Source organism: Neofelis nebulosa, chromosome 8 (assembly GCF_028018385.1).
Source record: "Neofelis nebulosa isolate mNeoNeb1 chromosome 8, mNeoNeb1.pri, whole genome shotgun sequence".
NCBI lineage: Eukaryota > Metazoa > Chordata > Mammalia > Carnivora > Felidae > Neofelis > Neofelis nebulosa.
The window spans coordinates 511973-524826 of NC_080789.1; the positions used below are offsets into that span (position 1 = coordinate 511973).

Consider the following 12854-nt stretch of genomic DNA (forward strand, 5'->3'; position numbering starts at 1 on the left):
ATCACCAGACAGCAGGACACCCACCAGAGACTGTTGCGGCCACGTCAGAAGGACCTGGGAGCCATCTGGAAGCTGTACCCCAGCCCTGGCCGAGGGGAGTCTGAGTACCAGCGAGGGTGATAAAATCAAGGAACCAAAGCACAAATATGCTGAAATCGACATGTTCTTTTTTTTTTTTTAATATTTTTTAAATGTTTACTTACTTATTTTTGAGAGAGAGAGACAGATCGCAAGCAGGGGAGGAAGCTTCTCTTTAAGCAGTGTTCCCTCAGATGACTGAGGAGGCCGGGGGCCAGGACATCATAGCTCCGCCCTCTAATGGGTTAGGGCTGCTAGGTGGACCTGAACAGAGTGGCCTCAACACCACAAAAGACAGCCTGTGGCCCCTGGGAAAGAATAGGCCACTGCCTCTAAAGCACCCTTGCCCCCACAAGCCAAGTCTTAATCTGATTAAGCCTCCATGTGCAAGTAGTAGGAAATACCGGAGAAATGTTAATAAATACCATGGGGATGCAATTAGCAAAATCTCAACAGAAGGAAATTCCATGATCCACTTTTGTCCAAGAAATAAGTGGCCAGAGGGGCGCCTGGGGGGCTCAGTCGGTGGAGGGTCCGACTTCGGCTCAGGTCGTGGTCTCACGGCTCGGTTCGTGAGTTCGAGCCCCGCCTTGGGCTCTGTGCTGACAGCTTAGAGCCTGGAGCCTGCTTTGGAGTCTGTCTCTCTGCCCCTCACCTGCTCACGCTCTGTCTCTCTTTCAAAAATAAACAAACACTGAAAGAAATGTAAAGAAATCAGCTGCTAGAAGGTAGAGGGGAATCCGGTGCTAAACTGTCGTGCTGAGGGACACACACTTGGGGTTTGCCAACCCCAGGCGAGGGCTGCACCGTGGGGCACGGGAAGGCCCTGGGGCGCTATCTGTGGCTTGAGCTCACCGCACTTACCCTGCACACGGTCCATGAGGTTTTATGCCGTCTGCTCTCCTAGCTACCAAGTGTTCTGCTTGGTCTTGTTTTTCAGGACTTGTTTTGAGCATGTGAGCAGGGGCAGGACAACCCCAGGTGCCGACGCCAGAGCTGGGAAGCGGAGCAAGATGCGTGTGGTGGGAGGAGTGGACACGCATGTCCAAGAGGTTACTGTGGCCACAACAGACCCCCGCCTCAGTGAAGGTCAGACTCATAAGCTGCTTCAAGGTCTTTATTGCCACTGGGCAGAGTGGCCACCAGGACAGGGAGTGTTGACCGCAGATGTGCACGTGGAGTCCCCCCAACCGTGGCTGTCACCCCAGGGCACCTGACCAGGCCTGGGCAGGGAGGGCAGGCCGGTCACCAGCTCAGCACACCAGGGCAGTACTTGTCAATGAGCCCCTGGTAGTAGGGCCGCAGCTCGTCCACATCCGGCAGACCTGGACACTTGGTGTAGAGGTCAAACTTGCTGCAACAGGGGAGGGGCAGCGCCTCGTGAGGAAGCCCCCCACATCCCCCCGCGCCCCCACCCTCCAGTCCCCTCCACCCAGCCCTGCACAGCAATGGCCGTACTTGAACTCCTGCACCCAGGGAAGCATGGCCAGGTCCTGCTCACTGCACAGCTGCCGGTAGTCGCCACCCGTGTGCCAAGGGTAGAAGGAGTGGAATCGGATCATGTAGAAGGCCTGAGGGCAGAAGGGAGTCACACCCAGCCGGGCAGGGCCAGGCTGGCCGAACTGAGCCAGGCTAAACTGGGCTGGGCTGGGCCGGGCTGAACTGGGCTGGGCTGGGCTGGGCTGGGCGTTCTTGGTTTAGCCCCTCCCCCCACCTACCTCCGGTGGGAGAGAGAATTTGTTGAACTTCATCATCTGGTACATGTACTCTGTGGGAGACAAGGTGTCACCCCAAAGCACCCAGAGCCATGGCCCCCACCATGGTCCCCATCTTCCCCACTGCCCGGCTCTAACTGGCCTCACCATCATGGCCCCAGGACATGAGGACGTTCTCTAGCCCACAGTGGGGCTGGTACATGCCGAACTCTGTGCTGCAGGGAAAGATAGAAAGGTGAGGGGCTGAGGTGCACTGTGGGGAAGAGGAAGACCAGTCGCCAGGGAGGAGCACCTGTATCGAGGATCCTGGAGGTCGGGGTTGTCCTGGAAGGTGGAGTCACAGAAAACCACAGAGGCCTGGGGACGGCAGCCAACTGGGAAGGTGTCTCCAACAACCGCCCACTGGGGACAGGCAAGCACAGTGAGTGTGACTGCCCTGCCCACGTGGGGGGTTTCCAGAGCCCAGATCCCTGAACCCAGGCTGCCCCAGCCCCAAGCTGCTGCACCCCTCCACCTCTGGCCTTACCTGGGGCTCCCCTGCCAGAACCAGGACCTTCCCCAGGTCATGCAGCAGCCCCACGAGGTGGAACCAGTCTGGGAGGGAGAGGGACAGAGCAGGCTAGTGGGCAGAGGAGAAGGCTTGGAACTGAGGGGTGAAGTCAGGAAAGGGCGAAGACCCCCATCTGGCCCTGCACTGCAGCCCACCAGGGGAAGGGGACACACCCTTGTCAGGGTGGGCTTTCCGGATGCCCTCAGCAGTCTGGAAGGCATGGAAGGAATTGGGGAAGTCCACGTCTGGGTCCGACTCGTCCACCAGCCCGTCCAGCATGGCCACAGCCTCCAGCACAGTCATTTTCTTGTAGGAGAAGCCCCCAAACTGGGTGTGCTAGGCCAGGAAGGGGATGTCAGCACGGTCATGGTATTGGCGGGATCAGGGCCCGATCCCTCTCCATCCATTCGGCCTGGGGGCGGGGGGGGGGGGGGGGGGGAGGGGACAGCCCCACCCTTGGACTTGCAGCAGAGAGCTGCCAAGTACCTTCTTCCTGACGAAGTCCACGGTCTGCTGCGTGTGCATAAGCTTGTAGGTGGCAAAGACACGGTCCAGCAGCGGGCCAGACTGCAAGCCAGAAGGTCAGCCGGGAGGCACCCATCCCTGCCCTTCACACCCGTGGGGCCCACTGCTCTGGTCTCCCAGGCTTGGCCCCACAAGTGTGAATGGGAGCTGCCCAAAGGCAGCCCCTGAGCTGTGCAAAAGGGGACGATGCTGCGCTCCCCAGGAAAAGATGGGGCTGAGGTGGGGTTGGGCTCGGGGCAGGGCGGGAGCAGGGTGGCAAACGGTGGGGTCCTTACGGTGTAGTTTCGGAAGCTGCCCTTGTCTTTGGCTGCCTCTGGGTCCACATCGGGCCGGTAGACCAGGGAAGGGTCTGGGCCCTGGTTGGGTGGAGGACGAAACCCATTTCGCCTTGATGCCAGTTCCATGAGGAAGTGAGGACGTCCCCACGGGGCACCAGAGCCTAAAAGGTGGGCAACAGGGCACAGCCCCTCCCAAGCACAATGACATTCTGAGGCGACCTCGCTCTGATTTCCTTATCTGCAAAGTGGATGTCAGCAGGACTCCTGCTTCCCCGGGTGAGGCCCGGGTGCCCGGGATGCTGCGTAGGAGCACATGGCCCCCGGCATCTCCTTCTCAAGATCTGGGTCTGCAGGGAGCCTGGGGTGGGGCTGCTGACCCTTGCCCCAGCTAGACCACAGGAGGAGGACAGGAAGGAGGGAGCCCTTTGACCGGGACCAGCGGGCTGGTGGGAACCAGCTTGGAGAGGGCGGGGGTCTGCGGCTCCACGAGGGACAACCAGCCGCTGGGTGATCAGTCAGTGGGGCCACATGTGCGCTGCGTCTGGAGTACTCACCACAGCCACCTTCATCTTGAGGGAGCAGAGTTGGCAGGTGGGTCAGAGTCCCACGGGCCGTGTGCCCCTATATATGCCCACAGGTTACATAAGTGACCGGACACCACCCAGCCCCTTGGCCTTGGCCCTCGGTAATGAGTGACCATCCACCCTCCTCCTGGCCTCAGAAGTTAATGTGTCAGCACGGGAGCAGCTCCCAGAGGCCCCGGCCCCGGCCCCCTCTTCCTGATTTCAGCCTCTCTGGGCAACTGACCTGATTAGGACTTGGAGGCCTGACGTCCGCTCCAGCTCCAACACCGGCCTCCTGCTCTTCCTCCAAGGGCCTTAAACACCTCCCTTCCCACAGTAGGCCCCTCCCAACAGGTGGTGCAGACCCCAGACCCCACCCATCAGCCTCAGGCACCTGGGATTATGAGAAGGGCAGGGTTTATAGGAAAAGTTATCCTGAGGCTTGCTAAGTGAGAGTGAAAGACTTTATTCGTGACTATTGCAATAGGGGAGACAGAATCCAACAAAGACAGCAGGGGGGTGACTGCCAATAAGCAGAGTGGGGGTCAATGGACAGAAGATTGCTAAGGGGAGCCACAGAGGTTGGGGGATCCTTGCTAAAGGCAGGCCAGGTGATCAGATCTCAGGGGCAGGGGACACTTGTTAATACTGGGTGAGGCCCAGTGGAGCAGCCTGGCTAAAGTTTGGTCAAGACGGGGGTGGTGGTGATCTTTGTCTGGCTTTTGAGGTGAGGGGCTCCATCTGGAGTCAGGGTAGAGATGAATTCAGCTAGCACTCATCAGGCATGGACCAGGTCAGGCAGACATAGCCAGGACCCAGCTGATCAATATGCCTGCCTGGGAGCTGACAGGTTCTCCAAGTAGGAGGCAGACACCGCAAAACCAATCATTGTCTCATACTGGAAAGGCCGGTGCACTTGAGAAAGACGGGGGGTGGGGGTGGGGGGGGATGCTGAGTATGGTCGGGTCATCTGGGGGCAGACAGAGAAAGGACAGGGGACGAAGGTGTCAGTCTACACCCCCTCCTCGGGCGTGTGGGTCTCAGCACCCACTCAGCTTCAGAGACAAGACGTTTGGGTGGGGTGTGCTGCTCTTACGATGATGGTCTCCTCCTGCCAGTGCTGAGAATAGACGGGGAGAGTGCTGGGGCCCCCCATTTGAAATGGCAAAGTGTCCATTTCACTGTCTCCTTCCACTATGGTGTCAGTTGGGAGGGGGTATTCACTAATGCTTCTCTCACATGCTCAGCAAGCATTTGCTGAAGGAATGGAGGGAGGGTCCAGGGAGGTGGCTGGAGCCATCACCCCAAAAACAGGTGGCAGCTTGGACTAGAAAAAGGAGCAAATGACCAGCCGACAGGATTTGCGTGAGGGAGACAGAGGAGAAGGCTGGCGGGAGTCGGGTGAGCTTGGCATCAGGGAGCATCATGTAGGTGGCCCAGACGTGGCCTGGAGCTCAGGGGCCAGGTGGATGCCAGGTGCAATGCTGTGACCACATGGCCCGGCACAGGGATGCCTTGACGTCAACAGTCCATCCTGCTTCCAGGAAAATGAACCCCAAACTGCCGCAGGTCCTCAACAAGGGCATGGATTTCTGGGGGTCTGGCAGCTCTGACCAGTGAGGAAGGGGCAATGTGGGGGTGTCCTTGGCAGAGGAACAGCTTGTACAGAGGACCAGACAACACACAGGCCCAGTATGGGAAGCCTGGGGCGGCCGGGGGCGGGGCGGTCTTGGCCAAGTGGAGCTCCTAACTCTCCCAATTTGACCCTCCTAGACCCCTTCTCTTCTCTCCCCAGTCTTCGTGGCCCTGCGACCCCTGCCTGCTCTGATGACACCCTTCAGGGACCACAGGCATATGGCTCTGAGGCCTGGCCCACTGGCCTCTTCCACCCCCACTCACGCTGGTTCCAGCCTCTCTTAGCTGCTTTGGGAGTAGGGGTGGGGGGGCTTCCCCGGCCATACTCATGCCTCCTGTGGACTCCACCCTCGGCTCCCCTGGGAGCCTTGCAATCCTCAGACCTAGGCTTCCTCCAGGCAGCCTGCCCTGGTCTGCTTCCCACACGCAATTCAAGGCAGGGACCAGCCTGAACTGTCTCCACAGGGCCTAATGGTGTCCTGGAAACGCTCCCACCCTCAGGGGTGGGAATGGGGGGGCAGGGCATCTGAGGGGTTCTGTGGGAGGGCACTGTGGTGACAGTAGGCACTTCCCCGACCTCTGTGGCTGCAGTTTCTGCTTCTAGAGACGGGATAATGATAGCACTCCCCTCACAGGGTGGCTGAGAAGGGGACGAGGGCAAATGTTGACAGAGTAAGTGCCATTATGAGTGTATGCCAAGTAATGGAAACTTCCTTTCTGAACCTTGGGTCATGTCCTGATGGCATGGGGGTGTCAGTAATGAGGGACTAGCAAAGGCTCAGGTATCACAGCATGTAAAGGCCCTACCCGGGGTGGACATACACCGGGAACTGGCTGAAGACCTTGTTCTAAGCCTTTAAGGACAATCCACCTTCCCCAACTCTAGGCAAGCCTGCTCCAGCCTCCTGCTGTCCACTAGTTTGCCCCAGTAAATCCCAGAGCAGGGCAGGGTGGGGCCGGGGAGATTGTATAGCCTGTGGCGCCCCCACCCTTGTTGGACTACCCCACCCCACCTGAGGTGGAATGGTTCTGACTGGGCCTATCTGGGCTGGAGATCTTGCCCCACCCAGCCCCACCCCGCCCAGAGGGATGGAAGGGGCGGCTGCTCAGCCCCAGTGTGGTTCCTGAATCTCTAGGCCTTTTCCCAGGCTCCCTGCTATCCAGCTGGAGGGCGGAGGCGGGGTGGGGGGGGGTGGGGGGAAGTCTCCACTTTGACATGGCCTGTCCTCTCTCACTCAGGCTCTGGGGATGGGGACCACAGGGGGTCCTCCTTCCTGCTGCCCTCCCAGTCTCCAGGGCACAGGGAATGGAAAGGCTGGGCACCTGGGACAGGCCAAGTGCGCGTGCCCAAAGCCTGGGCCTAATCTGATGACTCCAGACCACCGGGGAAGGGGCCACACTGGCCCACCTTGTGCTGGCCCAGCGTGGCCCTGGGTATCCTGCCCCACATCCTTGGGCTGCCCCTCCCCTCTGAAGCCCCTTTCATGAGTCCAGACTCTGCCTGCAGACCTGCTGGGGTCGACCCATGTGCACGGCCTTCCTTGTCCAAAGCCGGTCAAGGTTGCTTACTACAGGACCAGGTGGGTGTGGGGTGGGGCGAGAGTTGCCTTGGGGGCCTGCACACTGTTATGGCTATTGGTGTTTGTAGGAAGTCCGCGGGGCTGGGTGGGGGCAGGGGGGCCCAGATGCAGCTCTGGGACTGGGTTGGGGGGTGGCATCCTGGCCGGGACAGACAGAGGTCTGTCCTGCTCCATCTCAGCCGTAGCTGTGGGGGCTGCTGGGGTCCACGGGGGCTGAGTCCCGTGGGCCGGCTGACCCAACCAGCTGCCATAGGCGGTGGCCGAGGTTGTGCACCTGGCAGGTGCCCAGCACACAGCCCACCCTCAGGAGCTGGGCTCGGGACCTGCGGGGGCCCAGGTGTCGGTGGGGGCCACCCCGGAGAGGGTGACCCATGGCGGGGGCTCGGTTGGCGCTCCTCTGTGGCTGGAGGGCCTGGTGTAGCTTCCAGACCACAGGCTGAACGGCAGGGTGTCCCGGCTTCAGGCCACCGGAAGGGGCCCAGGCTGGGGGCTCCCTGCAAGGGGGTTGGGGGAAGTAAACCTGATGGCCAAACCTTTTAGGGACCCTCCAAAAGCACCCAATTTCCCCTCCACACAGGCCTGGGGTCACTGGCAGGGGAAGCCCAGTTTCCCCAACAGTCTGGAGCACTGCCAGGGGAAGCCCGCAGCCCCCACGTCATTATCCAGCAGGCCAGGGGAAGCCCACCGGCCCTTGTGAGCTCTGGGCTTGGGTCCTGGCTCTCAGCCATCTCAGTAGCCCAGGCCACGTGTCCATTTACCTGGGCAAAGGGCACCCCTGGACTCTGTGGGTCACCGTGCTCACGACCCGAGTGACCCCCCCCCCCAGCCCTCCCCTGGGGGTGGAGGAAGGTGGGCAATCCTGGGGATCCCTCCAGCCTCCCCTCTCCTAGCCAACCTCTCCTCGAAGTGGTTCCTCTACTCATAGGGGAGGGGAGTGCCCTGGGAGGGAGGCCAAGAAAGAGGGGTCCCTTGCCCTGCTCGGGATTTGCTGAAGGCCCATTTGCTGGCTTCTCACTTAGGGGGCAAGGCTTAGTGGCAGGGGGTGGTTTCCCCACTGCAGGAAGAGTCCGGCGTGGGGGGGTCCAGGGCGGGGGAGATCGAGGGGGGCCTCCCCAGGGATTCTGGTTTCCTTCCCCGTAGGCCCCGAGGTTTGGGCTGGTGTGAACCCCACTCACCTAGGCGGGGCAGGCCATTGGCTCCCGCCCAGGCCGCGGGACAGTGTGCCTGGGAGCAGCAGGCAGAGCAGGCTGATGCAACCGAATGTGACCGGCAGGGGCCGGGCCATGGGGGCGGGGCTGGAAGGAGTGTGAGCCAGGTAGCTGTGGGGGGGCAGTCCTCACCGCCAGCCACCCCTAAGCCCGGCACATTGGCAAGCCCCGGTGATGAGGGGTGCAGGCGTGGACACAGCCAAGCTTGTACCTGTGTCTGTCGGCGAGAGGGTCTCAGGCGAGAAGCGGGCCGGTGGGTTGCTGTCTGTCGGCTGGGCAGAGGGCACCTGGCAGGTGGAGGGCCTCCTCAGCCAGTTTGCCGTCTGTGGGTCCTGCTGGAGACCTGGCCTCCGCATCACCAGATCTAAATAGTCTTTCCAGGAGGAGGCGGAGCCGGGTGCCCCAGCGGGGCGGGAGCCCGGCCGGCCGTCCTGCTCCCCACTCCTGCCTAGCCTGACAGGGGCCCCATCCCACTGGGAAGTGCTCAGCGACTGGCCTGGGACCCCAGCGGCCACCAGCCTCATCTCTGGTGCCTTCTGGTGGGGGACACTGTCCTGGAGCCCGGCAGTCTTCTGGGAGTGGGCGTTAGGGGTGCAGTCAGCCAGCCACCCACCACCTCCTGGTCCCGAGTGTCGGCTCCTCAGATGTCTGCCCTGATGAGTGGCCTGGGAGCCTGGCCAGAATCAGGGCTGGAGAACGCAGGCTAGATATTCAGTTCCTCACAAAGGTCATTTGGAGACCCTTCCTCAAGATCCCCTCACAGCTGTGTTCTGAAAAATCTCTACCCTCTTTTTCCACACTACCGAAGTACTGAACGGTTTTTGTAAGAAGTTTAAGTAAGTACAACGTGGGACCCTTGCATCGCCATCCACTATGGATTCTTCTGGGTGGGCATCCCATTCCTGACTTTCTCTTATGTATGCTGGTATATTTAGCTAGGGCCAGGTGGTAGTGTGTGTGTGTTACGCACGCTCATGTGAGTGAAAATATATGTAAACAGAGAGACCTCCGTTCTTTTTTTTTTTTTTTTAATGTTTTATTTATTTTTGAGAAAGCATGAGCAGGGGGAGACACAGAAACCGAAGCAGGCTCCAGGCCCCGAGCTGTCAGCACAGAACCTGACGTGGGGCTCGAACTCACAAACTGTGAGATCATGACCTGAGCTGAAGACAGACGCTTAACCAACTGAGCCACCCAGGCACCCCGAGACCTCCGTTCTTTCCTACGGTTGGCCCTACTCCAATACGTAGGTGCTCTGTAACTACTTAACTGATTTTTATTAATGAGCAATCAGGCCATTTCCAGTCTTTCCAAGAGTAAGAACCCTTCTGTTGTGAGCTCACAAAAGTGTCCGTAAAGGATACTTTCCTAGAAGTGGAAAATCTGGTTGCAGGTGAACCTGTGTTTGTGCTGACAGACGTTGCCGACTTCCTCTCCACGAAGCCTGTGCCAGTCCGCTGTCAACCGATAATGGATTCGACGTTCGCAGGTCTTGGTGTCTTTGTCAATCTGAGAAGGGATAATCACCCCATCATCCCCACCCCAGATGTTTCTTTGATCATCTGAGCATCTCTGTGTCCGTCACATTTCCTCTTCTGTCTTGGCTGCCCCAGTCCAGCTCCCTCTGTAAAGTCATCACGGATGACCTGGTCACTCTCTGTTCCTCCTGCTGTGCACACCATGGGAGCTCAATAAACATTTGCTGGATGAATAAATGAACAAGTGTTGAACACATGCCATATTAAAGAGCTTGGTTCACGTCCTGAGGAAGGCAGGGAGGCATCAGCAGTTATTCTGGTTTCTATTTGTTTATTTATTTTTACCAGCTGGGGGAGGAGAGTGATGCCATCATATTTATCTTAGAAAAATGCTGCATAGCAGGAGGGGTGTGTGGGGCAGAGCAGCCGGGTCAGAGAGAAAGGAGTGTCACTGGAGGGCAGGTGAGGAGCGTCAACCGTTCTGTTTGCTGATGCAGGAGCCCCTAGAGAGAGGGTAGGGGTTGGCTCCCTGAGGTCATCCTGGCAGACGGCCGGCTGCCGTCTGGCCTCATGGGTCTGGGCTGAAGAGAGGGCAGACCTGGAACACAGTTCTGGGGTTTCATAGATGGCAAGGCTCTGGGAGGTGAGAGGTATGGTGAGCTCTGTCCACAGAGAGTGAAGAGAGGGGACGGAAGCCGCATGACAGCTCTGGAGGAACAGCCGGGGAAGGGGTGGGCAGAGGCCCCCGGGGCGGCGGCTCTGCAGCGGCTTCTCCTCTTGCCAGCCCCTCCCCCCAATCTGTCTGGCACACTGATTCCAGGGCCATCTTTCCAAAACTCAAAGGTGATCACATCACTCACCCTTCCGATAAAGAAAAGTTAAATCAAACTTCTTTGTCTCCACAAGGTTTTTAATCTGGGAAAGTGGAGGGAGACCTCAGTGAAGTTCACAGGCCATGCATGGCTCGCTGCATTCCTGGGCCTGGGGTTCTACCTCCCCAAACCCCACAGGTGGGTGGCGTGTCCTCTGGCCCTCAAGTCTCAGTCTACCTGCTTATTTTGCCCCTGTCCCTCCCGACTGGATGAGAGGCCCCCTCCACGATCCCGCAGACCCCTCTATAGCACACCTCACGGTACTTATTGTCTGTAACTGTCCACGTGCCCTCCAAGGAGAAACCGAAGGGCTTCTTCCAGTAACCCTCCATTGCGGGAGCTGCTCACCTGTGAAAATTTGCAAGAAGACCAGAGGTTTCCCTGGTGAGCAGAGACTGGGCCACAGGAGGCATGTGGTGCTGGTGAATGTTGTAAGAACTCTCTAATGAAGAAATCTGTGTGGGGCAAGAAAAGCTAGGGTGCAGGCTGGGTGGCTCGGTCGGATGAGTGTCTGACTTCGGCTCAGGTCATGATCTCGTGGTTCATGAGTTTGAGCCCTGCTTCGGGTTCTGTGCTGACAGCTCAGGGTCTGGAGCCTGCTGCAGATTCTGTGTCTCCCTCTCTCTATGCCCCTCCCCTGCCCGCACTCTGTCTCTCTCTCAAAAATAAATAAAACATTTAAAAAATTAAAAAGAAGAAAAGGTGGGGAGATTGAGTTTAATCCTGATGTCCAGGATCCGTAGGGAGAAAAAGATTGAGAATAGGGGGCATTGATAGGGAACAGCAAGTGGTGGGGGGGTGGGGGGAGTTGGGGTGTGGGGGCAGACTTGGGGGTAATGCAACACAAGGCCTTCCATCTGATGGCTTTGTTTCCTCTGTGAAGGAGGGCCGGTGCAGTCATCTCTGAGACACAGCAGGTGGGACCAGAGACTGACCAGACATCAGCAGGCTGGGCAATGGGAGAACGTCCATCTGCAGTTGGACCATGGGTTCATCACGGCCACTCTGCACTGTATGGTGGTGCAGGACTGTGAGTGGCTGAGTTTTGCCAGGCGGGGACAGTGGGCTGATGAGGACATGGGCAAGAGGACAGGCAATGGGAGTCACATTGGGTGGGGGTAAGAGGAGGAAAGGAGGAAGCCAGAGAGAGTCACTCCCTATAAGGAGGTTGACTCTGCCGTGGAGAGAGGAGGCGAGAGAGCAAGCACAATTCTCCGGAAGAGGGAGAAGCAGGCAGAAGCAAGCACCCCTGACGGTGACCTGGACAATGCAGTGGTCAGGAGACCCAATGGTGAGAAGCTCAGTGGTGGGGGTGTCATGGTCTAGAAGGACCCCAAACCTACGCTTGACCCTGAGGCATCTCTGAGAGGGCTGCAAGGAGTGGGCTCCTTAGGGCGTGAGGGTGGGGCGAAGGGTCTCCACAGTGTCTGAGGGACAGCCAGCCCTGGGCTTAGGGGCCAGAGGACTTGCCAGGGACCCTGCCTGTCCACCCTAAGCAGAGCTCAATGGTGTGGTCCTGTGGCAACGAGGGTCTTTTTGGGTATAAGTGACGGAAACCAGCTGGGACCAAAAGAAGGACTTCTCAGCCTATGTACCCAGTACCAGACAGGAGCAGAGGAGGGTGTGACTGGGCCTGTGCCCCAGGAGGGGCGCCGGGGACAGGGTACCCCTGGTAAGGGTCTCTCAGTTCCTGTCGCTGGGTTGAATTTCATTCATTCTCCAGCCGGCTCCTGCAAGGGAGTGGAATACGGATGCCAGCAGTTCTTTCCTTCATAGGTTCTGGCGCAGCCAAGCATCTGAAAACAAGCCCAGTCCTGCCAGCTCACTCTCTCCAGCTCTGCAGCTCCTCTCCTCGCCTGTCCTGCCGTAGACCCCGTGTCCCCCTTGCCCATCCCTGTGGCACCGCGGGAGGGCCCTGCACAGCCCTGGTCCTTGTGGGTGGTGGGCACTGTCAGGGACTCTGCTGGGTGCAGTCTTCTCCCAGGCACCGGGGCGGCCTCCAGCGCTCACGGCTTAGGACGCGGCTCTTCACAGCGGGACGGCCAGCGCAACTTTTTAAAGGACGTGTGTTCAATGTCTCATCCCAGCTAGGTGGGGCTTCCAGGTGGGGCCCGAGCCATCCAAGGGCTGCGAACGCCAAGGGCAAGCCCTGAGCTCTCCCCCGGCAGTCGCCAGGCTAGCAGCCCCTGAAGGGACCAGGGAGGCCTGGGGACAGGGTTGGGCCCTTCTGCCTTCCTCCAAACTGACAGCCCCGGGGCCTCGGGAGCTCGCTGGAGCGAAACCCGGCCCCTCTCCGCCCCGGCGTAGGAGCCGGGAGCTCCCGGACCAGCTGCGACCCGGGCCGCACCTGCAGCTGACCCGCGCGAGCCGCC

The 12854-nt window shown here is 59.3% G+C and overlaps 2 protein-coding genes across 2 annotated transcripts; both read right to left on the reverse strand.

The window, feature by feature from the left end:
• Nucleotides 1-1177: 1177 nt before the first annotated feature.
• MIOX (myo-inositol oxygenase) lies at nucleotides 1178-3820 on the reverse strand. The gene is made up of 10 exons (XM_058740888.1): nucleotides 3701-3820; nucleotides 3144-3224; nucleotides 2830-2910; nucleotides 2517-2679; nucleotides 2320-2387; nucleotides 2086-2195; nucleotides 1941-2008; nucleotides 1797-1846; nucleotides 1537-1649; nucleotides 1178-1432 (listed from the first exon to the last, which is right to left on the reverse strand). The coding sequence occupies exons 1-10, from the start codon at nucleotides 3713-3715 to the stop codon at nucleotides 1324-1326; spliced, it is 858 nt and encodes a 285-aa protein (XP_058596871.1). The 5' UTR covers nucleotides 3716-3820; the 3' UTR covers nucleotides 1178-1323.
• Nucleotides 3821-6519: 2699 nt separating this feature from the next.
• Nucleotides 6520-8495, reverse strand: ADM2 (adrenomedullin 2). Its single transcript, XM_058740889.1, has 3 exons — nucleotides 8344-8495; nucleotides 8100-8219; nucleotides 6520-7418 (listed from the first exon to the last, which is right to left on the reverse strand). The coding sequence occupies exons 2-3, from the start codon at nucleotides 8207-8209 to the stop codon at nucleotides 7100-7102; spliced, it is 429 nt and encodes a 142-aa protein (XP_058596872.1). The 5' UTR covers nucleotides 8210-8219; nucleotides 8344-8495; the 3' UTR covers nucleotides 6520-7099.
• Nucleotides 8496-12854: the final 4359 nt, after the last annotated feature.